The following is a 22,816-nucleotide window of genomic DNA, read 5'->3' as shown; positions in this document are numbered from 1 at the left end:
TTAGACAGTTCAATAAAAATTTTATCATTTGATTACTGAGGTTTTTCCCATATCGTTTCCGAGATTAACTCTCTGATAGCTTAGAGGAGCCATCTGTTATCTTCAATAGACAAAAGTAATCATAATTACGTTAGAGAAGAACATTATTTTAAGGTTGTTATTTGCAGTTCACAAAAGGGGCTGAAAGCCAATGAAAGGAAGAGTGAATTGCATCGAACGATATTAATTTCAAACCGTGCATATTAAAACAGCTGTTGTATTGCAGTAGTAACGTCGATCTTGGTCAGGGGCGTCGCCAGGACTTTTTATGGGAGAGGGGAGTTAATCTTTTCCAGTCTAAAAAGCAAGCAGACAAAAGAAATGGCATGCAAGCGCATTCTACGGTTGTGGTAGTCAGCGAAACAGTTCTTTTCATTTGTCCTCGCGCTGTTCTGCGCCGCTTTTTTGATCCTCTCCAGTGATTGAAAGCGTTGAAAAGGCTAAACGTGGGGGTGTTGGGGAGAGTCTGAAGGAAGGGGTCACGTACGCTTTTTTTAACTCGTGCAAACGAGTTTTTTTTAAGAGAATTCCACTGTGAAAATGTGTCACTCACTCAATAAGTTATTGACACTAGTAGTTAGTCGTCCCGTACTCGTCCGAACACGAAACCATATTGGAGTACTATCTGCGCTTAAAACGATAGAGATGCTCTGTCACAGTTTACATTAAGGATCGTTGCTTTAAATATCACCTTCCAAGTGAACAAAAATTCATTTAGTTCAGGCACAAACCTAATACAGTGAATTGCTTCGATTGTTTATGACCTGATATAAAACAAGAACCGTGATTAACTTCAGTTATCTTATTGAAACATTGGCCGCGGGATCGATTAGAAGCGGACGAAGATAACCCTTTGCTTCTCTGACCAAAGAAAACTTGTGGAATTCATTTCCACATATCTTCAATTAAAATCATTCAAAAATACTAACAGTCAGAATTTTTTGTTTTGAGGCAGAAAACTTATCAGTTGTAAGCGGGAGAAAACCGTGTAAGCAAAGATGATTGCGTTACACTGCAAACATTTATTGCGCAACTGTGAGGCGAAACGTGACATAGTAATGGCAAAATAGCGGAATTTTGCTTGTGTAGGCGAAGGAAGATTTGGATCGCAGAAGCTAAATTTGACAAATTGACGGAAATTCGATAAACTCAGGATACTCGTTTGTGCTGTTTTTGTTGACTATATATGCGTTTATTTTCTGCGGAGTTGGATGTTTACCATAATTGTGGATATCTCCGTGACTTTCCGGAACCTAGGCTTTTATGATAAGAGCAAACCTTGCATTGCTGTAAGACCAGTTATTATAAGTCGTAACCATGGTTCTTCTCTGGATCAAATACTTTATGCACAAGTGGGCCATAGGTACTCTTTGATTTTGTGTCTAGTGACTTATACCGCAGCCCTATCTTTTGCATAAGCGGGCCCCTATTTACGTGGCGAAAACAGGCAAATGGAGTTTTTGCCGTGCATATTTTATCGCATAAGTGTGTTACGTGATGACTTGATTATTATATGCAAGTTAACACAGCAGATTTTAATTTATCTCTCCAGATTACCCTAAGGAACTTGTAGAGCTGATCAGACGAGAGTACGAGGGAACAGTATTGTGTCCCTTCCCTTGGTGTAAGGAAGAATTGCAATTCGAATTATCTAAGATATTTACAAGACTGACGATTGTTGGCAGGAAGAAAGAACGAGGAAAGTTGACAGAAGACTCCGTTAAAATGACTGAGGTCTTAAGACCATTCAAAAATTGTGAATGTAAATGTGAATGTAAGTGTGAACGTAAAAAACCAAGAGTAGTGTTGATCGAAGGGGAACCTGGGATGGGAAAAACCACTTACTGTCAGAAGCTTGCATATGATTGGTCTGTGGGGGACATTCCAACTGAATCTTCTTTTCCTAAAGTGGACATGCTTCTTCGGCTGATGTGTCGTGACATGAAGACTGCTAACATCGAGGATGCTATTGAAGATCAGCTATTACCACTTGATGTCAACGAGAAAGACAAGGAGAATTTTTTCCATTTCATTAGCCATTATCAATCTAGAATCTTACTGGTGCTTGACGGAGTGGATGAATTACCGAAGAACCTGTTTAAAGAATTTTTGCCTTTGATTAAAGGAAGAGTTTTTCCTTTTATTTATCTCATTATAACAGCTCGACACGAAGTAGGGATAAGAGTTCGGCTACACGGTGACGCGCTGTTTGAGATTGTAGGCTACACCAAAGAAGATGCAGATAGTTACATCAAGAAGTATTTTAGCTGTCACGACAAATCAAGGTTTGCTGGGAAACTAATCAGGGCAATAGACAAAGACTCACAGCTCAGGGAATTGACTGCCAATGCACTGAACACAGCTCTTCTATGTCTTGTTTTCGAAGATACAGGCGGAAGATTGCCTCACAACAAAACCGTGTTGTATCGTGAACTTGTTGACTGTGTTCTGAGGCGATATTGCTCAAAGGAAGAAATCCCTTTGCCTTTGGACAAAAGTCCCATAGACATATACATGGACCAGCTGAATCAGTTGGGCAAGTTAGCTCTTGAAGCTCTGCTGAAAGATCAACTAGCTTTTACTCCAGGGGAGCTAGAAAGTCAGTCAACGGAATTCCTTCAGCTTGGATTTCTTTCTCGAGAGGCCAGTGTAAGCAAAATCAGATCGAAGCCAACTTATGCATTTATCCATAAGACTTTTCAGGAATTCTTTGCGGCATTCCATCTGTCGCTTGAATTGGAAACTGCTGATAGAGACCAGACGGCCCTGCTGACTCAGCTTAGTCCTGTAGATAAGTACTGGCAGGTTTGGAAGTTTTTGATCACAATGGTAGCAGGTAAAAGTGACGAAACAGCTACTTTCCTGGTTTCGAGACTATGGGCGTCTTTTCAGCGTAAAAAACCTGGGAAATCGGTAAAGCGTCAGTATACAAGACAACCTTTAAAATCGGGCGACTCTGAAGACGCCTCTGAAGACGACTCTGAAGACGACTCTAAAGATGACTCTAAAGATGACTCTAAAGATGACTCTAAAGATGACTCTAAAGATGACTCTAAAGATGAATCTGTAGGCCACTCTGAAGATGACTCTAGAGGCGATCCTCACGACGAGCATGACAAATCATGTCGAGGGGAGTTCTCCGGCCTTTCAAGTGATCATGATATAGAAGTCCGTGAAGATGCTAGATGTGATTGGGCGAGACAAAGAGTGCTGGAGATAAGATTGGCAAAAAATGATGAGTTTCTCTGTTTTGAGAAAACAATTGATGCTATCGCTCAATGTGGACAATGTAGTAAACTTAGTTCCTGCCAGATTAAAATGGCCAGTACGCTAGCACATTGTTTTCCCCAGGGTGACGTGATAATGAAGAGAAGTTATCTCCATTCTAAGGATGGAAGAAAAGCGTGTAGCTGGAATGGATTCTCTCCCTTGGGCTCTCAATTTTCACTCGTTTTCTACGAATATCTTAAAGGCAACCGCAAACTGAAAGAATTAGTTTGGGAGGTATCAGCTTCAGCAGCACTTGCAGATGTCCTTAAAGCGAGTCATACTCTGACACACTTACATTTGGAGACCGGCCGGTGCATTACATCACTAACTCAAGCCCTTCAGGCGAATCACACGGTTACACATTTAAATATGCGTATGGCCAGAGTCAACGATGTGCAAGTGAAAGCAATCGGAGAAATTCTCAAGTCAAATCACACTTTGACTCATCTGTGTCTAGCTCAAAATGAGATAACATCTATTGGAGTTGAAGCTTTAGCAGACGCTTTAAGATCCAATAAAATATTGAAGGACTTGGATATCAGTTTTAACAACATTGGTGATGAGGGAGCCAAAGTATTCGGAAAAGTTATCCAGTCAAATCACTCTTTGACTCGTCTGTGCCTAGCTCAAATTAAGATAACAGCTTTTGGAGTTGAAGCTCTAGCAGACGCTCTAAGATCCAATAAAATATTGAAGGACTTGAATATCAGTCATAACAACATTGGTGATGAGGGAGCCAAAGTATTCGGAAAAGTTCTCCAGTCAAATCACACTTTGACTCATTTGTCCATAGCTGGTAATGAGATAACACATATTGGAGTTGAAGCTTTAGCAGACACTTTAAAGTCCACTATAACATTGAAGGACTTGGATATCAGTCATAACAACATTGGTGATGAGGGAGCCAAAGTATTCGGAAAAGTTCTCCAGTCAAATCACACTTTGACTCATTTGTCCATAGCTGAAAATCAGATAACACATATTGGAGTTGAAGCTTTAGCAGACACTTTAAAGTCCACTATAACATTGAAGGACTTGGATATCAGTCATAACAACATTGGTGATGAGGGAGCAGAAGTATTCGGAAAAGTTCTCCAGTCAAATCACTCTTTGACTCGTCTGTGCCTAGTTCAAATTAAGATAACAGCTTTTGGAGTTGAAGCTCTAGCAGACGCTCTAAGATCCAATAAAATATTGAAGGACTTGAATATCAGTCATAACAACATTGGTGATGAGGGAGCCAAAGTATTCGGAAAAGTTCTCCAGTCAAATCACACTTTGACTCATTTGTCCATAGCTGGAAATCAGATAACACAAATTGGATTTAAAGCTTTAGCAGACGCTTTAAAGTCCACTAAAACATTGAAGGACTTGGATATCAGTCATAACAACATTGGTGATGAGGGAGCAGAAGTACTCGGAAAAGTTCTCCAGTCAAATCACTCTTTGACTCGTCTGTGCCTAGTTCGTAATAAGATAAAAGCTTTTGGAGTTGAAGCTTTAGCAGACGCTTTGAGATCCAATAAAAACATTTTAGGACTTGGATTTCAGTTTTAACAACATTGGTGATGAGGGAGCAGAAGTACTCGGAAAAGTTCTCCAGTCAAATCACACTATGACTCATTTATAGCTGGTAATCAGATACTGGGTTGTGGAGAATGGGTTTGCTCATCGCATCGCCATCAGATTGGTGATCAAGGGGTAAGAGCTACAGCACACGCTCTCCGATGTAACAGTTCACTGACTCTCCTAGGTATTTGTGTAAATACTTTAAGTCACTCGTTATTCGCAGCGCTGGGAGAAGCCCTTCAGTCCAACTCTTCTCTGACTCATTTATACTGGCGGGGTGATGGGCCTATTCTTACCGAATATCACTTTGGTAATTCATCATTAGAAACTTTCTTAAAGGCTCTTCAGTCACGTAGCACTCAAATGATCCATTTACATCTAAGTAACCTCTCAACCAGCTCATCACATGTAATACCCCTAGTAGAGGCTCTCAAGGTCAGTGGCACTCTTGAACTGTTAGATTTAAGCTATAACAAAATTGACTGTTCAGGCGCAGGAACTCTAGCACAGGCACTGGAAAAAAAAATCAAAGCCTGATCTATTTGCAGCTGAGACACCACAAAAGCAGTGATGCCGGAGCTGAAAAATTTGTAGAGGTTCTTCAGTACAATAAGACTTTGATGTTTCTAGGCTTGATGCATAATTGGTTGACTAAGCAAGGAAACGACCTCTTTGAGGGTTTGGGTGGCCATTTGGCACAAACCGGTTATATGAAATTAAGAGATCCTCGCAGCGAAGAACACTACTGAAACGAGTAGTTGTAAATAGGACCTGAAAAAAATTCAGGCCCGTACGGGATTTGAACCCATGACCTCTGCGATACCGGTGCAGCGCTCTACCAATTGAGCTAACAAGCCAACTGGGTCCAAATAAAAATCCAAGTGATGAATGATGATCAACCGGTTATAGCTGTTGCTACGGCTATGGCGTAAAGTGGATTAGGAGTTAATGAGCACCACCTGCGTGTAGAATTTGTGCGACTGTTATAATGTCGGCCCAAAACAGGACTAACAAGAAAATTTCAGAAATGGCGGAAAGATGGTGGTTACACGTACATCATTAGGACTTCAACACGATCAAGTATGTAATTTATTACATATGCTTAAATTATTCTACACGTGTAGTTGAGAGTAAGTTTTCCCGAGAGAGACTTGGGTTTAAATTGACGATGGAAAACAATGCTCATATACATGCACGAACCGCAGTGGAGTGCGGTTCGCATAACTACACACCTTGATTGCTTTGAAATCGTCATGTACCGAGTACTCTGAGAAACACCACATTGTAATAATTTGGTTTTCCGGTTTTTTTGGTTTCAAATTGTACGCCCATCCGCACACAAATAGGTAAACAATCGTGTTATATTCCCCAGATTCATGAAATATTTTTCAAAAGACAGAAAAAGGAAAGACTGATGTTGTAACAGCTGATACGTCGAGGGAGTTTTAGTTTTGTAGTGATTGACCTATTGGCTTCAGGAAAACCAGTAAATGGAAATTGTCTTTTAATTTGTTGGGATGTCTGCTAGTACTCATGAACTCGTTTTTTTTTCTTTAGGGTTGAGCTATGCTAGGTTTCTGCCTGGAATTCTTGTGGCCTCTGCGAGCTGTCCTCATTTTGTCAGAATGACTGTAGCTCAAGCAGTCTCGTTTTCTTTCTCTGGCATTCAGTCAACTGTATTGAACAGTCACGTAAAGTGGAATCACTCAATCAGTACTAGGGATAGTCGGCACCAACATGAAAATCAAGAGGGTCATCCATTGGCCGCTCAACTCAGATCGCAGACACGTGGAAGACCTAGTTTTGTTATTCGGGAGGAAATGTGAACCTTTCTTCTCGAAAAGGGCTTCAAAGTGCCAGTCACGGATCAGCTTCTGATAGCGTCTACTCGAACCGTCGGTGAGGCGAGGTGAACGCCAAATACAGATTCCACAGAATGCGGGTCAAATGCGATAAATTTTGCTATGTTGTGCTCACATCCTACAAAGCAAGGTAAATTGCAGTGCGTTTATGAGTTTTATAACTCGAACTGCCAACATAGATTTCGGGAGATAACTATGGAATAAAACTAAGTTGGAGATTATTCTTAGTACTGTTTGAGTGGTCCCGCTTTAAGACCGTTCAATACAGGTGAAGACAACAAACCGCTTAATGGAGGTGACTACTTAATAGAGGTGAAAGTTACAGTACTTAAGGGAAACAAAATTCCGGACTTTAACAACTGACTGTTATTGACGTTGATTTTATGGAGTAGGCTCTGTATGTTAATTATCACCTTTTAATTAATAGTAACAGATCATCAAAGGTTAAAAAATTGAAGGGTATAAATTGATGTGAAATTACGTTAAATTTAGAAGGATAATTGTATAAGATAATTTAGTGTTAACAACTGGGTTGAAAACGTAAATTAGCCACCGTAAAGAGTAAAAAAGCTGACGTTTCGAGCGTTAGCCCTTCGTCAGAGCGTCCAATCGCTCTGACGAAGGGCTAATGAACAAACTAGAACATGAATTATCAATTTCACTTGACGTGTATGGCAAATTTTGCCAGTTGTTAACATGTTTGCTCTTGTTGAAACTTCTGCCATAAAAGAAGTGCCAGCTCAGCATATTGGTGGATGCTTAAAGAAAAACAATTGTAATGGTGGCAACCATTCATGAAAACCTGATTTGATAATCGTGTTGTAGTTTATCCCCCAAAAAAAAACAAAACAAAAAATGCATAATCAACCATTCCACTGAGAATTTCCAGAATTATCCAGGCAATGATTGTTGTGATACCATTCATGTTCAAACCTAAGCCTTGCTGTTGATCTGAGAGCTATAAATTTTAGAAACCTTAAGCAATTCATACTTTTAGAGGGTGGCTCATTATCACAACTTGGAGATTATTAAATATGTGTATCACTTAGAAACTGGTGGAAGTTGTGATTTAGTTTGTCAAATCATTCCTTGTTCATGTCCTTCAAAGTAGGGTTTAAGCACAGGTTTTACAGTTAATTGATTATTTACATTTTACAGTGGATGAAGATGTTTTGATAGACATGCATTCATTAAGTATGTCATGTAAGCACAATTATGTCTCTAATTATAAGGAGGCTTCAAGTCAAAACACTTGACCAAATTAAAATGTTTTTGTAACTTGACCAATCAGGCTGAGAACAATTCTTTTTCTTTCAGCAATAAATTCTGTATCAATTTTGCATGCAGTTTGGTGGTTTTGGTGGAATTGAAGTAGTTTTATTTCTCCTCTCTAAGGGCTCTGAGTTGCAAATGATTGAAAAGATCCCCTCAACTGCATTAAGTAAAGCACTCCAATGTCCCAATGGGAAGGCAGGACACTATATTGTCAATGGCTTACTCAGTAAACCAAAAAAATTCACCAGAAGTCTCTTCACTACACAATTGGAGCACTGATTACAGTGAGAAACAACTGGTATATTTGAAAATCAAAAAGATTATTGCTCCGCAGTGCAATTATTCTAGTAGCATAAGATTCGAAAGTGATCCCTACTGGAAAAAGTTCTCTGAACATCAATCTTGAGCATCATCTGTGATAAGGGGACAAACTGGATGGATGATCACTAGCCTACAGTGCAGGTGTCTCATTAAGGGAAGTTAACAATACAAGCTCACAATTGTTCAGTTCACCGGCCATGTTTGAATTAGAGTAAGACTGGATGGCAGTCCAGTCTTAATCTAATTGGGAGATGAGGTGGGGAAGGCAACAAGACCCTCTCCCTTTCCTCTCCTTCCTTTTGGCTGTTGCTTTAACACTGGCATTGACCCTTTAACTCCCTAGATCTGTTTGTTAATTCTCTTCTCTTGCTGCTACACAATTCCTTGTAAATTAGTTATAAGAATTTGGTGTAAGATCAAGATTAAAACTTCTTCCTGATAAGTTTGAGTATTCTCATTAACTGTTTGCTAGAAAACATATGGACATCACAGGGAGAAGTTACATGTTGGTCACTTCTAGGAGTTGAAGGGATAATCCTCTTGGCCTTAACACCTCCCCCCTTCCACAACACCATGATGCCTTCATCTATGCATGCGAGAAGTAACAACCTGAATTTTAATTTTTTTTTTTAATTAGTCCTGGTGAGGAAATGTTCCCATAAATGAGAACATAATGAGTATAAAACAACATTGAATAAAATAAAATTTTAATCAATAAAAATTGATTTAATTGTATCCTTTTCCATTTATAATAAGCATGCATTCTATGAGTCACTAAGTAAAATTATTGTACATATGTAAACATTTTTATGGAAAACACTTGATTTAGATTGAATAAACTCTGACACAATGCCAAATGTATTAAAATTTATGCCTGGATCACCTTAAACAGGAGAGAAAGCGAACAAAGATTTATGATTCCTAATCACAGATTTCAAACTTGTTTGGCTGTTTTTAATGAGACTCATCCAAAAAATCTTTTTTTTTTCTTGTACTTAAGTTTCCTTTTTAAGCAGAATTTGACATGATACACAAAATTCAAAACCCTATCACATCATAGCAATATAAATAAAATATACATGTACATATTTATAAATAGAATATAAAATATTCAGGTAAAATTCAAATGTACAATAGAAAGACTTTGTAATGGCACTAAACGGTAGATTTTGTTTCCTTGCTTGAATTTAACAAGCTATTTACAAAGAAACAGATTGAAAGCTAAAGGGATCTATCCAATGTTAAAACATAAGACAAACTGGGTTTGTCAGTATTAATTTTCAAACTTCATTGCTGTAGAAAACATATGTTCCTGGAACACTGAAATAACATTTCTAAAAATTGAGATCATTTTAAATATTGCTTCTGGTAATATGAGAATTGCAATGAATACTACTCTTTAAGAGTTAACCTAAGACACATGTCAATAATTTAGACATTAAAAAGTCTCTTGAAACAAGAGGTAAGCAAAAACAAAAAGTAATTTATGCTTGATACAAGACATACTTATAGTGCTTCATAGAAGCTACTTGTGTCATTGGATTCAATAAGATCACTTAAATCGAATGACTTTATCTCCCCTAGCTCCCCCTTAATGACCCCACACCCCCCAGGGAGGCTTTCAAGTCCTCCAGGCACAATTCCAAAATCTTTATCTGTGGTATCACATCCCATCCCTGTATTCTCTTGGCCCCACAATTTTCTCACCTTTCCCTCTCTTGTTCCCCTAAAAGCTTCCCCTAAGTTCCATTCTACCCCCTTAGTGCCTATAGCAACCTCTTTTCCTCCCTCAGTATCCCTTGATATCCCCATAGGGAGCCTTGAACTCTCCCCCTTACAGCCAAATGTCTCTCCTGCATTCTGCACTATCCCCTCTATGTCAATAACACCCTGTTCAGCACCCCCAGTGTCCCTTGATTCCTCCATTGGGCATCCAAAGTCACCCCATACACCCACATATCCACCCACCCTTGTACCAGTGAGTTGTGTCTCTGTTTCCCCATACCCCTCCCTTTGTTCCAGAGTTCTCGGTGCTTCACAAAAAACATCAGGCGTGCTCCTGCCTCCACCGTCGGAAGCTTCGCCATCAGAATCGTTCGCGAGAATTGCATCGATGTCCATAACAAACTGATAGGTAAACTGCTGGCCACGAACCTTTTCCAAAATGGACTTTCCATAGTAATACCGCAAACCTCGCGCAAGCTTTGCAAAATTCATATTGGTCTTTTTCTTCTGCTCTCCCCATAGGGCCGCCAGTTTATCAGGCTGCAAAATGCGAAATTCGTATTTGTCTTTCTTAGTCCATTCCACAAGAGGCTCTGACGATGAAGAAACGAGCTCTGACAAAATTAGTTGCCACAGCTGAATTGGTCCATTGCCTGAGGAAAGAATAAAGGATTCTTAACGAGGCCCACAGAAAGATAACCTAACCTTGGGAACATGTAGGATCCTCAATCGCTGACCATAACGTTTGGACTTCCATGAACGGGTGTTAATCACTTCTCCTCCTTAAGGGAATGGTAGTTCAAAACAAGTTTCTCGCCGCCCCCTCCCTCCCTTTCACTAGAGCATCGTTTCCTTGACGGATATCAATACTCCTGAGTACAAACATTCGGTCGCGAAACCGACAGAATCATATCACATCTTATACGCGTGTCTTTCTACTTCGGAATTAGTTGGCATTTTACATCACTATCCAAATAACAAAATTTTTGTGAGGTTGTATTTCGTTGTTTTACCGATCTGTTCAAGTGAGGGAATGTTGACATCTCACCTGGTAAGACCTTAGCTCAGGCAAAAGTTTTAAAATGTCAACTTACCGTCGTACATTTTCTTTGGTTTTGGACCTCGATTTCTTTTTCTTGCTCGATGCTTGTTGCTTGCTGCCCGATTTTCTGTATTTTCTGAAATGAAGAGCAATGTAAGGAAAAGCTCAGTTCACAGGTACATAGATATGGGGGATAGGCTACTCGGAAATCTTACAGATATCCTTTTTTTTTTAATTTTGTTACTGAAAGAACAGGGCTCCCTCTGAAAATTCTTAAGGAATATAACATCAAAATAAATTGGAAGATTACGCATGTTACCGGGTAAATGTTGCATAATTTGGAATATTGTGACAATTTTTTTTTACTGTTTATATTCCAACTTTTGCTTCAAGCGATCGCCGAACCTGTGACTTTTTGTAGGAATTTTTACAATTTTTGGCCGATTTAAATCATGCAGACATTTGATACGTACGTCAATTTATCGGCAGGATGTTTCTTCTTGTCTAAACATTCGTTTCGCAATATTCAGGAAATAACAAATCTTCATCACAAAAGCATCAAGGGAAGGTGCGATGATGCAAATAAATCGCGTGAAAATTGCGCAACATAATTTACACTAGACTTAATACAAAAGAAGGCTCGATATCCTGAAAATAATCATACATTCATCACACAACCTTATCATTTTAGACTTCCACTATTTAGACGAATGATTACCGGTGTCATAGAATATTTTCTGTATAATTACGCATTTCATCGATTGACCGCAGTTTCCGCCTCTTTATTTATTTACAATATCATGATGTCATTACTTTCACACTCGACTGATGTTACTTTGTACTGGATAAGCCCATAAATAGATATAGAAAATGATTTTTTGGCTCTCATAAGTGATTCCCCTAGCACTCTGAAAAAATTTAATTCAAGCGAATCAGGACAATTTGACAGTTTCTTGAAAATGTCGCGTGACTTTTTCTCGAAGACCGAATCTATCCAACGACGGTCACGCGAAGATACCAAGAATCCAAAATTTGTATTGAAGAAAAAAGGAAAAAGAAAAAGCCAACACAACAATAACAAATAAATTGTAAAATAAACCTAAATATCTTACCTTCTTGAGGACAGTCTGGCAGTCTTTTCCGTGGAGCTATTTGTGAGGAGCCCATCGTTAGGGAATCGATGCGAGAAGGCTGCACCGGATTCACTACAGTTGCACCAGGCGATAGAAATTCTTGATATCCAACGTTGTCCAGTAGAAAATTCTTTATCTAAGGAGAGACAACAACACCTACGTCTTTAACTGAAATACACTGTCGAGTTCACGCCATTTAGTTCCTCTGTAAAGTTAATTTTACGAGAAAACCTGTAACAATTATGAACATTGTAGTATCAATCTTTGCTGATTTAATCGAAAATTTAGTTCTGTGGTCGTTCATATGATTTAAAGATCTCTTAAAAAATTCAGAGTAAACAAACCAATGCGGAAAAAAAGATTCTTAATGTAATTATTTCCTATTACTGGTCTCAAATTTGTTAACTGGTTTTTGTTCGGCGCTGACACTGGTATCGATGACTACACCGTGCCCGAAGACTTACCCTGGTTAACTGGATGTTTCGATTTGGGTTGAACACATTCATCTTTCTCTAAGTAAGAGCTTCGAACGCTGGTAGACTTTACCAGCAAAAATACCGGCGATTCCGAGTGTTACACTCAAACACAATAAACGAACTAAACTCCACATCGTGTGAATAATTGTTTTTATAAATGTGGTAATTGAGGAGCACGTGACAAATCTTGACTGACGTCATTTGTAAGCTTGGGCGTAACAAGACTTTAGCAATAACTTAATTGCTGTATTATGTGAAAATCGCACGTCAACGGCCATTGAAATTTCAAGAATGGTATGTTTCATCTAATAGAACGCTATTGACGATAACTACATGTCATTACCATTCATCTCGACTCTTTCCAGGTTTATGTACTTTGAAGTCGAACTGGAGCGGCAAGAAAACGAAAAGTCTAATAGCCTGGGGGATGATAAATTTTATTTCGTATCTTCACTCAGTTATTTACTTCTTTTTTGCTCTCTCTTTGCCGCCCATATTCGTGGATTTTATGGACACTTTGCAGTTTATCTATCAAAGGGAAAGCAAGAGCTGAATTTGCTCAAGAAATTTTGTTTTGCGTTGATTATTCATATGTCGATTGCGCAATATCTTGTCATGTAAACTGACCCTATATCCAAGTTATTCTACAATCTCAGTTGTCAACGCTGCACAAGTTGCTAGGAGAACGTAAATTCTTTCAAATCTCAGATGACTGGGATTAGAAACTTGCACAACTTAAACGAAATACGTACGGAATCCATGCTCCTTGAAACCAAATCGGAATGATGACAATTTACATTTTTAGTATCACGCATTCATGGCATGGCGTGAATGTCAAACTTATGCAAAGTAGCCTGTTGGTGTCCTTGAGCAATTGCATATATGCACGTACACTGTGACTAATTTTAGCTCATGACGAAGACAAAAGCTTCTTGGCGTGACAAGCGGTTCATTTTGTTTCCCTAAAAGGCCATTGTGTGTTTCTCTTTTAGGATTGGGGTCCAGCTCAGCATAACGGTGGCGTGATCCTCTAAAGCAAAAAGGTCACAAAAATATAAGAAAGAAATTCGTGGGAGGACTGTGAAGAAGAACCACGAGAAAAAATACATGATAACCAAAGTAAATTTTGATGCTAGTAAAAACAATTCTTGCACCAGCTCTCAGCCAGAAAACAAACAAACAAAGAAACACATGTATCTTTTATAACCGAAGGCGAACGGCAAAAAAATAAAAGGAAACATATCTTTTGTCGATGAACAGTAGAATAATGGATGGAAGGCAAAAAATTAGCGAACTCATGTGCTCTTTAATAAGCAGAAATTACTTCCGTTCTTCCATTCATTCGTTCATCCGGGTTTTCATTAATTCATTCGTTTGCTCATGCATTTATGGCTAATCCACTGATTTATTGATTAGCTCATTTATTGATTTCCCAATTCATTTATTTTTTGGTTCATATATTCATTCGCTGACTCATCCATCCCATCCATTCATTCATTCGCTCGTTCTTTCATTTAACTATTTTTTTCACTCTACAATTGGAATTTAGGACTCTGCTGTGTCTAGCCTTCTGATACTAATTCATGTACACGTCCTCTTCCATATCAATAGGGTATTGGTCACTTAGAGTCTTTCGGCTGATGGTCATGTTTCTCTAATCTCTAAGTGCGTAATATCTACCCTCTTTACACACTTTGTTATTCTCATTCTGTTGCTCTAAACTGTGAAATGAAAACGCACGAATTTAAGAAAAGTTCACACGACGTATGCCTCAAACAGTACTTCACGCATCACGAATTAAAAAGGAAAACTTCAAATTTACCTTTCTGTAAAATTTACGCGTCACGCATTAAATTTGGGCTTAGTAATGTGTCACGCATAAACCATATACCCCCCTCTTAGAATGTTTCTAGTCAGAAAACCTAATCTCAGAATATTTATTTTCGTGAACGTCTCCTGAAATGTTAATCCTACGCGTTTTCACCTTCCCAATGACATTTCAGGTGAATTGGGACAAGCCTGGCTCAACAGTTGTTGGAGAGGCGCGCAAATTCAAAATACCTTTTGTGAATATGGAAAAGATTTCTTAGCAATGAACACTACTTAAGCAGCAGTGAAAATAAGGCCTTAAAAAAATTCAGGTCTGTACGGAATTTAAACCCATGACCTCTGCACCGGTATCGAAGAGTTCTTTGTCCGCAGTTCACATAAATGATTTTCATACATTTCATTTACAGTCATTAAATAGTTTTTTCGATAAAACTGATCCCAAAATGAATTGGTATTGAGTGTAGGTATGATATTTTGATCGGCCTTGTTTTCGAGAAAACCTTGCTCCACTTTTATAGGCGTGTAACAGCCTCTTCTAGGCTATCAGTTTGGGGAGACAGGAAAAAAAACGAACGCCAGAAATTTGAGACGGGTGTAGACGCAGCGCTTGCTTGCGGCACTCCCAAACGGCTACATTTTGCATCTTTCTCCGCGCCAGGCCCCTTATTTTGCGAACGCCATTTTTCGCGCGTTCTCTCTCTCTCTCTCTCTCTCTCTCTCTCTCTCTCTCTCTCTCTCTCTCTCTCTCTCTCTCTTTCTCTCAAGAAAAGAAAAGAAAAGAAAAGAAAAAAAAAGAAAAGAAAAGAAAAGCTCAAGAAAAGGGACGTGCAATGTGCGTTATGTAACAGTAAAAACTAACAAACAAACTAATGTTTCACTAGACCGTACTCGTTCTGTTTCGCTGAAAATCTTCTATACGTCAGTTTTTGTTGCTCTGTTGTTGTGTCGCATTTTATGTCGTGGTTTTCTATTACATTCGGTCTTGCTGTAACGGCAATCTCTCTTCTTCGCCACTTCCCTTGGTTCACAAAGGAGGCCTAAGCTGTTGTGGGGTTATTCGAACGTCTATTTCATCTATCTAAAGAAATTTGTTATGAAGTAAAGCAACGAAGAGTTCTTTATCGTGATGTCAACATTGCGAAATATATGAGGTAGCCACTGAACAAGAAAGAAACCCTCCAATTATAGTCCAATAAAGTAGTATTCATTTTTATTTGTCTTCTTTTGCATCCTTGAGTCAAACGATGTTAGCTGAAATATTGCTGGGCAGTAGCAATTTAAGCCTTAAAATAAAAAGAAAGTCCATTATCTTATGAAAATGGTCAGTTGTCATGCAAATAAACTCTTGCTTCATGTAAGCAGGAGCCCATTAATGGCTCCTGTGTAAGATAATGATTGATGTTCCCTCGAAACATTATAAGGTCTAGTCCAGGTCTTGGCATGCAAATCGAACCGGATTAAAAAGAGAGAAACCTGAGGAGAGGACAAAACTGCTCTCCGTATGTGTACGGGGGTGGGGAGAGTGATAGTGATTTCGCGCGCACAGATTAAGAACTTGACTACTGAATATGATGGCACTTTTTGTTTGGACAATTAATAGCGGAAGTATCCCCCGTGAATTTAATCCACAATCTCGAGCACCTTCGAAAACCCCTGTTATTCGTACTGTAACCCCCAAAACCCCACCACCCCCGCCTGGGATACACTCTTATAATAAAGGGAAATTTGAAGATGGGAGAACTTTTCAGTCTTCAAGAACCAATTCAAACTTGATATAGAATAACATTTTAAAGGTTATCCACAATGCTCTTTATATAACAAAACCTTTCGATTACCTATGAGCCTGTTGAATCTTGACCAGCTAAGAATAGCCCTTATCTATTCATAAACCATTTGCTTCTTCTCTATGGCTTGTAAGAATTCGGCATTTTTTGTCGAATGAAAAGCGCGAAAATCAGAGGTGTTAGGTTCAACGTTTAAAAAAAAAAAAAGATTCAGGTTTACTTTTAGGCTCACGCCTGCAACAAAAAAAGAAATTACAGTTTTCTTTCCAGGACCGTGTTTACAATTGACTATCTTTCGTACTCTATTTACCCAAACGATGCTTTCGACAACGATCATCTTAGCCGTGTTTAGAACGCTTGTCTTGTTAGAACCTACATATCTGGCACTAGCTCAGTGGAAGAGCATTGGGCGCGGAATTCGAAGGTCTATGAGGCAATAATACATTGTAAGCCATTAAACAGGTAAAATATCGAAAAGATTGAACGAGTGTTCTTCGTTTTGGTGGGGACCCCCTCGTGTCAGCTGGGGGAGGGGGACGGGATATGAATAAGATTCAGAAGCCCTCGTGTCACAGACTATACACCACATGGCATGGAGGAGGGAGGTCTGCGCTATCGTTTTTCGTTCTTCGAAATTAAAGCTTCGAATTTTCAAAACGTGTGTAGATCTCGAATTTACTGGCTTAGTAAGGGAGCCATGAGGTGTTTGATGCCATGAAAACATCAGACTTCCATCTCTCAATCTCCGAAGGTAAATATTTCAGAGTAAAATTTAATTTGATGCTTTATCACGTGTTTTAATAAGCACAGAACTTGAGGCATAAGCTTAAATCATGCTCAGCCTTTTTAAAGCCATGTATGTGAATTTAGGAAGCCAGGAGGACGGATGAATAAATTAACTTGTTTCTAATAGACTGAAGATTCACAGAAGCGGGCGAAACATACACACCAAGACAACACGCGCTGAGAAATGACCCCCTTCCCTCCCCTCCCCCACACTACAGCCCTGAGTCTGAACTACATATGCATCCCATAATCTTATTTTAATTCTTTCCAAAAACGATCCATATATAATTGTGGGTTATAAGATGGTCTTATTCTGATTAAATATGAGCGATTTCTTCAATTCTTTAGCTAAACTACACATCGACCAAATTGCCCCCACCCTCCCAGAGGATCGGTCGAATTCGGATAAGCGAATGGCTCAAGGGTCAACATATGTCTGACAGCTTTTTGTTTTTGTTTTTTTGTCCCTTTCTGAGTAAAGGTGTTTGTAATTCACATCACGTACACGGTGTTCTAGGAAAGGAAGTTGTTTCACCTTTATGAATATTTCAAGAATTGATTTTCGGTTTCGAGTTTCTGTGAAGTAAAATGCTATATTTAGTCGTTCCTAGAAAAAGACGTCGAGTAAGAAAATTTTTTGCGCCAAAAGGTTAAAACTTCTGAAAATCCTTCCTAGGCAAAATGCTTCTGTTGTAATTTATTTTCTAGACCTGCGATTTCAAACTGTGTTTCGAAGCCATTATTTCAATTTGCAAATCAGATGAAAATGAATTGCACCTCCCACGTGTTTAGCGTGTGTTTTCCCCCAAATTTGTGTTTCAGTGAGTATTGCATGGCACTTTATTTGCTGTGACTCTTGTGAACCGAAATATTCGATTCGTGCAGGGTCCTTGTGAGTCGCCATACATTTTTTTGAAGAAGAATTAGAACGACAAGAATTAATTGAGCTGAAATGCAGGTCTTAGCCTTTTCTGAGAAATTGAGCTCAAAGGGCATCATTTCTCATGCACTGTCAATCAGGATTGAAAGCGAAAATATGGTTGGGTAGTCACATTACCCAAAAGATATGCATGTACGTGCTCTCAGATTAAGTAGCCGAGGTAAATACTGTCTCTGATTAGTCAGTTTGACAAAGGTATTTCCTCCGCGCCCACTATTACGTCAATAATATTGACCCACTATTGGCTTGCATTACGTATTGCTTTAACTGACCAATCACGATTCCGAATTTTTTCTATTTTTGGACAAGGGAAATTCCCTCATGTAGTGTCTGACAAACGCAGCATAACACCCTCGCATTTTCACAATTTCACTCAGTTTACCTTGTCACTTCGAAGTAAGTAGAAGGTTCCAGCCTCGGTGATCTAGAAACGTAAAAAAACGTTTACAAGAAACGCTTTCTTTCCCGATTTTTCACGACCAAAACGTGTAAGGTATGTTGGCTTACGGGTGAAGAAACCTTTTCTGAATGTTGCAACGTTTTTTCGTTGTTTAGCAGCGCTTTCTAGGATTCAACCCTACGACTTCCTCTTTCGAAAGCGTGTCATCTCGGATACCACGCACTTTGTAGCTTACGTTGAGTTTAACTATGTTTTGAATGTTATGAAATTTAAAGTCCTCTCTTTTCTTTCTAGAACGATCGATCAGAAAAGATGGCAAACATTCTCACAAGTACGCCGCTACTCGACCAGCTTAAGGTAAGAATCAACCCACAGATCTTCAATCGACGCCAAATTAATTAGATTCGCTTTTACTCTGCGCTGATAAATTTGTCACGAGAGGCGTTTATAAATAATTGTTTTCACACCTCAGAATATTCCCAATTGAAGCTGTGCAATTTAGCATCTTCATCAAAACCATATTACAGAGGCAGTGTCAGTTTTGTCAATTTCCATCACCGATGCGCATCTGCCCAAACAAACACCCACGTTCAGAGCAGAATATTCATGGTTTGTTTGTTTCCTTTTAGATGTTCGAATTATTGGGAACGTTACAGATGAACCAGTTAAATCCAGAAATAAATCAGTGGAACCACCAGTATAGCGTGCTCCTCGCTAATCAGCCTGGCGTCCCACAAGCGACTCCCGCCCCTGGCTTCGAACAACGTCTCCTTATGGCCGCTCCGAGCCAGCTGCTCGAACAACAAATTTGCGCCTCAACCATGCCAGGTACCAAAGATCGATCTTATTATGTTGGGGAGCTATAGCGAGAATTTCACTCGACACACCCGAAAATTTTCTTTGAGAAAGCATCAAAACTGAAAGCAATCATGGCATGCTTTTTTTTACAGCTTCCACTGTATGTTGTTTTTAAACCTTCCTTGCCTTTATTTCAGGTTATGACTACGAAGAAGACGAACTTGATATTTTCAACGGCGAACCAAATGATGCCTCCTTTAATGTCGAATTGGCCAAAGCCGCCCTGCGAGGTATGCGAGGTATATGCGTATTTTCTTCTCTGTATTTCCTGTCGGGATAAAAGCATTATTCTGCCCTCTTTTCTGTTGTAATAGGATTTTTGCATACTTTGGTTGCGAAACTAACTCGTTGCACAATCTGATTGGGTCTTCAGTTAGGCGTGGGTTCAATGCCCTCAAGGCACATGAAATTATTTCGCAATAAGGAAATTTGCATATCAATTATGCAGATTGGCTGCAAGAATGATATGATGACAATTTATGACAGACACTTGTCAATCAATTTACAAGTACCAAGTGTCATTTTGCAAACCTTTGTGAGTGTCGGTTTGAGATTTCGAACAATCTGTGTACCCTCGTGCTTGCTAGGAGTTATATTTTCTCTCAGTTTCTTTGTAGGGTGGAAGGCCTATCAAAGCTGATTATTTATTTTCTATTTTTCTAGATATTGATACCAACCAAATGCCAGACTTGTCAGTCTTTGAAGATTTTCAGGATGAAGGATACAACCCCTCCCTTGAGGAAACATACCAGCCACCTTCATCGCCAGTGCTCTTGAAGATGGAGGCAAAATCTCCGAGTCCATGTGGATCAGAGTGCAGCTACTCATCAGCCAGTCCACCTCACAGCCCTAGCATCAGTGAAGCTAGTTACAACACCTACAGCACAGATGAGGGATTTGTGTCTGAGGATTTGAGTGACCTTGATGGTGAGTTGGTGTAAAGAGAAAGCTAGCTTCTATAAAATTGCTTTTTTCTTGACATGTTTTTACCAATCTAAATCACTTCATTTATTTTTACCACAGAAATTCTGGATAGAATGAGCTCTTCTGGTTCCCCTGCATCAATTCACAGTGAACCTGAGAAACTTCCACCAGTTGTGGTCAAAGAAGGTGAATATTGATACTGCTTCAGTGCATCATTTTCATTCCTTTAAGAAATGCTCTTGACATTGATTTTTAGGTCTTTTTTTTTTTCCTCATGAGAATGCTAAATTGTGTGTTGTTGTTCTTTTAGAAGTACCTGAGAAAAAGAAGCGAAGTAAGCGTGGACCTAAGCCACCAGTCAAGTATCGAGGTGGGTGTTAACAGAAACTTGTTTCTTTGATTTGGTTTAGTTTCGTTTTGTTTTGTTTTTTATCAATATGCAATCCATCAGCTGAATAACTGAGTTACCTTTGTGGCTCTATTTGCACAAATATATGCATGTTATATTCAAGAGTTTGTTTCTTTATGCTTAATCAGGTGATGGCCCAATTCAGTTATGGCAGTTTCTTCTTGAGCTCATCATTGGCAGTGAAACCTCACACCTGGTGAAGTGGACCCAGGAAGAAGACTACGAATTTAAGATTCTGCAGCCTGCAATTGTGGCCAAGATGTGGGGAAAGAAAAAGAACAAGCCCACAATGAACTACGAGAAGCTGAGCCGTGGTCTCCGCTACTACTATGGCAAGAACATCATTGAGAAGGTCCACGGAAAGCGATATGTCTACCAGTTCATGTGTGACATCCCCAAGATCCTTGGCTATGACCCAATGGTGAACAAATGTGAAGACTTTGCGGAAGATTCTGTCTGTGGAGAACCTGTGATGTCTCCTGAAGTCGAAGATCTGCTTCTGACCACCTCTGTTGAGGATGGAAAGATGGCTGGATCTCTTGACTTCAGCTTGCTCATCCAATAGTTTTCCCATTGTTTTTGTTGATAACCCAAACGTGTATTGCTTCGGTGATTTTCCTAGTAGCTTGTATCAAGCGAAAAAGTGGTAGTATAAGCCTCTTTTTTATGAATCGTATCGATTCCTCCCCCCAATTGCAATTTTAGTAGCAAGTTATACAATTTTCTATAAAAGTTTTTTCTAAGTGAGGTTTCTTTGTAGGGTTGTATAATTTACTAGTAGAGATTCAAACAAACATTTTTGCATACTGGGTATGCTGAGAACAATCCCAGTAAATATGACAAGCAAGTTAATTAAGGTTTTTTTAAGTTTTTGCTCTTATTTGTTGTTAAAAACAGTGAAAGACAAAAACAATAGTTAATTTTAAAAAAGGTTTGAAACAGTATAATAGGAAAGAAGCCATATGTGTGGCTTCTGTTTATGGCATACCTTGGTAATTCATTGAATGTACAACAAAAGTAATGATAAGGTTTCAGTTTATCAAAATTTACTGTAGTTTTACTAGTTGAAGATGACTCGGTTTGTAGATGCCAAGAAGTGAATGTTCTGCTTCTTTGGCTTAAAAAGTACTTAATATGTATATAGTTGTGTTTTGGTTTCAGGTTAATCATATTGATTAACTCCCCAAGTATATTATCATTATCCCCTCGGCTACTGAGTAGCTTTCATTTGTCTGTAAACCAAATACAGTTGTAAGTAATGAATATAATTAAGGCTCAATTAAAGTAAGTTAATGCAGATTTAAAAAAATGTCTTTTGATTTGTGTCAAACTTTGTCAACAAGGCCTGTTGGTTGGATTTTACCATGTTAGGGTTGGGGGAAAGTAACTTTGGATGGAAACTGAATAAAAATTGCTTAAGCATTTAAATATTGTAGAGACCTTTCAAACATGGAGGACTGTCCATAGTTTCTGATCTAATCTTTCCTGTTATTTGTCAAAACAAAAAAATGGGTTAAAGAAGGAAAACATTTTGGGTCAAATTTGAAATTCTCTTTATTGTCGACCATACAATTCTTTTAATGTTTAGTATTGGATCAACTGATTATCCCCAAATTGAAATTTTTTTTTATTCTCATCACTTTTGTGGTTGATAGCATATTGAATATTGTAAGGAGAAATTTTGTCTTGATCACTCATGGGAGTTAAAAGGGTTAAGAGATAAGTGGATAACCTCCATTCAATGATTAGAACAAAACCAGAAAAAACGAGCACTGACCGAAAATTTTCGGGAAAAGGAGAGATGACTAAGATAATTAAGATAATGTAAGGGCCCAGGTGTGTGAAAAGAGTTCTTTTTGGCAGCCCCAGCATTGTGGAAGACTGGAGACTGATGCCATGGCTAACAGAGGTGAGGACACAACTGAACCACATGCAACTTCCAGTCTCCACCTAGATGAACTCTTCATCAATAAAAAGCTTAATTTTTTTGTAAACAACTGCAGACTGATGCTGTGGCTAACAGAGGTGAGGCCACAACTGAATCACATGTTACTTCCTGTCTCTGCCTAGATGAACTCTTCATCAAATAAAAAGCAACTTTTTTTGTAAACAAAAGTGTTTGTAGGAGGCTTTGATAAACCCACAGCTTGTGAAATAAAACTGAGGTCAAACT

The 22,816-nt window shown here is 38.8% G+C and overlaps 3 protein-coding genes and 1 pseudogene across 7 annotated transcripts in view; 3 read left to right on the top strand and 1 right to left on the bottom strand.

The window, feature by feature from the left end:
• LOC131797565 (uncharacterized) overlaps window positions 1–5,002 on the top strand; it is a 64,841-nt gene extending 59,839 nt beyond the window's left edge. The window contains exon 28 of one of the 4 annotated variants that reach the window (XM_066168510.1): window positions 1,592–5,002. In XM_066168510.1, the coding sequence (XP_066024607.1) occupies window positions 1,592–4,866 (3,275 nt within the window). In that variant the 3' untranslated portion in view covers window positions 4,867–5,002. The remainder of the gene's footprint in view (window positions 1–1,591) is intronic. The other 3 variants (XM_066168508.1, XM_066168509.1, XM_066168512.1) reach the window with 3 other exon arrangements.
• On the top strand, window positions 4,897–8,966 carry LOC136281924 (NLR family CARD domain-containing protein 3-like; annotated as a pseudogene).
• A 60-nt stretch (window positions 8,967–9,026) lies between these two features.
• On the bottom strand, window positions 9,027–12,846 carry LOC131797584 (uncharacterized). The gene is made up of 4 exons (XM_059115219.2): window positions 12,701–12,846; window positions 12,216–12,372; window positions 11,156–11,239; window positions 9,027–10,714 (listed from the first exon to the last, which is right to left on the bottom strand). The coding sequence occupies exons 1-4, from the start codon at window positions 12,740–12,742 to the stop codon at window positions 9,843–9,845; spliced, it is 1,155 nt and encodes a 384-aa protein (XP_058971202.2). The 5' UTR covers window positions 12,743–12,846; the 3' UTR covers window positions 9,027–9,842.
• A 5,538-nt stretch (window positions 12,847–18,384) lies between these two features.
• Window positions 18,385–22,071, top strand: LOC131797590 (protein c-ets-1-B). Of its 2 annotated transcripts, none has more exons than XM_059115225.2 (8): window positions 18,385–18,545; window positions 18,747–18,809; window positions 19,082–19,280; window positions 19,448–19,540; window positions 19,974–20,237; window positions 20,334–20,420; window positions 20,545–20,604; window positions 20,772–22,071. In XM_059115225.2, exons 2-8 carry the CDS (start codon window positions 18,765–18,767, stop codon window positions 21,206–21,208), a joined length of 1,185 nt encoding a protein of 394 aa, XP_058971208.2. In that variant the 5' UTR covers window positions 18,385–18,545; window positions 18,747–18,764; the 3' UTR covers window positions 21,209–22,071. The 2 variants fall into 2 exon arrangements, with proteins under 2 accessions (XP_058971208.2, XP_058971207.2); XM_059115224.2 differs by having other exon boundaries at window positions 19,448–19,549.
• The last annotated feature ends 745 nt before the right edge of the window (window positions 22,072–22,816 follow it).

This window comes from Pocillopora verrucosa, chromosome 6, assembly GCF_036669915.1.
Source record: "Pocillopora verrucosa isolate sample1 chromosome 6, ASM3666991v2, whole genome shotgun sequence".
Lineage (NCBI taxonomy): Eukaryota > Metazoa > Cnidaria > Anthozoa > Scleractinia > Pocilloporidae > Pocillopora > Pocillopora verrucosa.
Note: the sequence above shows the minus strand (reverse complement) of the source record. Positions and strands in the feature narration are given on the sequence as shown.

Excerpts from the sequence above, each read along its gene's own strand:
- LOC131797584 (XM_059115219.2), bottom strand. The coding sequence starts at position 12,742 with ATGAATGTGTTCAACCCAAATCGAAACATCCAGTTAACCAGG. Across the intron at positions 11,240-12,215 it reads GCCAGACTGTCCTCAAGAAG|AAAATACAGAAAATCGGGCA; the intron begins GTAAGATATTTA and ends TCTTCATTTCAG. Across the intron at positions 10,715-11,155 it reads ACCAAAGAAAATGTACGACG|GCAATGGACCAATTCAGCTG; the intron begins GTAAGTTGACAT and ends TTCTTTCCTCAG.
- LOC131797590 (XM_059115224.2), top strand. The coding sequence starts at position 18,765 with ATGGCAAACATTCTCACAAGTACGCCGCTACTCGACCAGCTTAAG. Across the intron at positions 19,281-19,447 it reads TTGCGCCTCAACCATGCCAG|GTTATGACTACGAAGAAGAC; the intron begins GTACCAAAGATC and ends CCTTTATTTCAG. Across the intron at positions 20,238-20,333 it reads GGATTTGAGTGACCTTGATG|AAATTCTGGATAGAATGAGC; the intron begins GTGAGTTGGTGT and ends TTTTTACCACAG.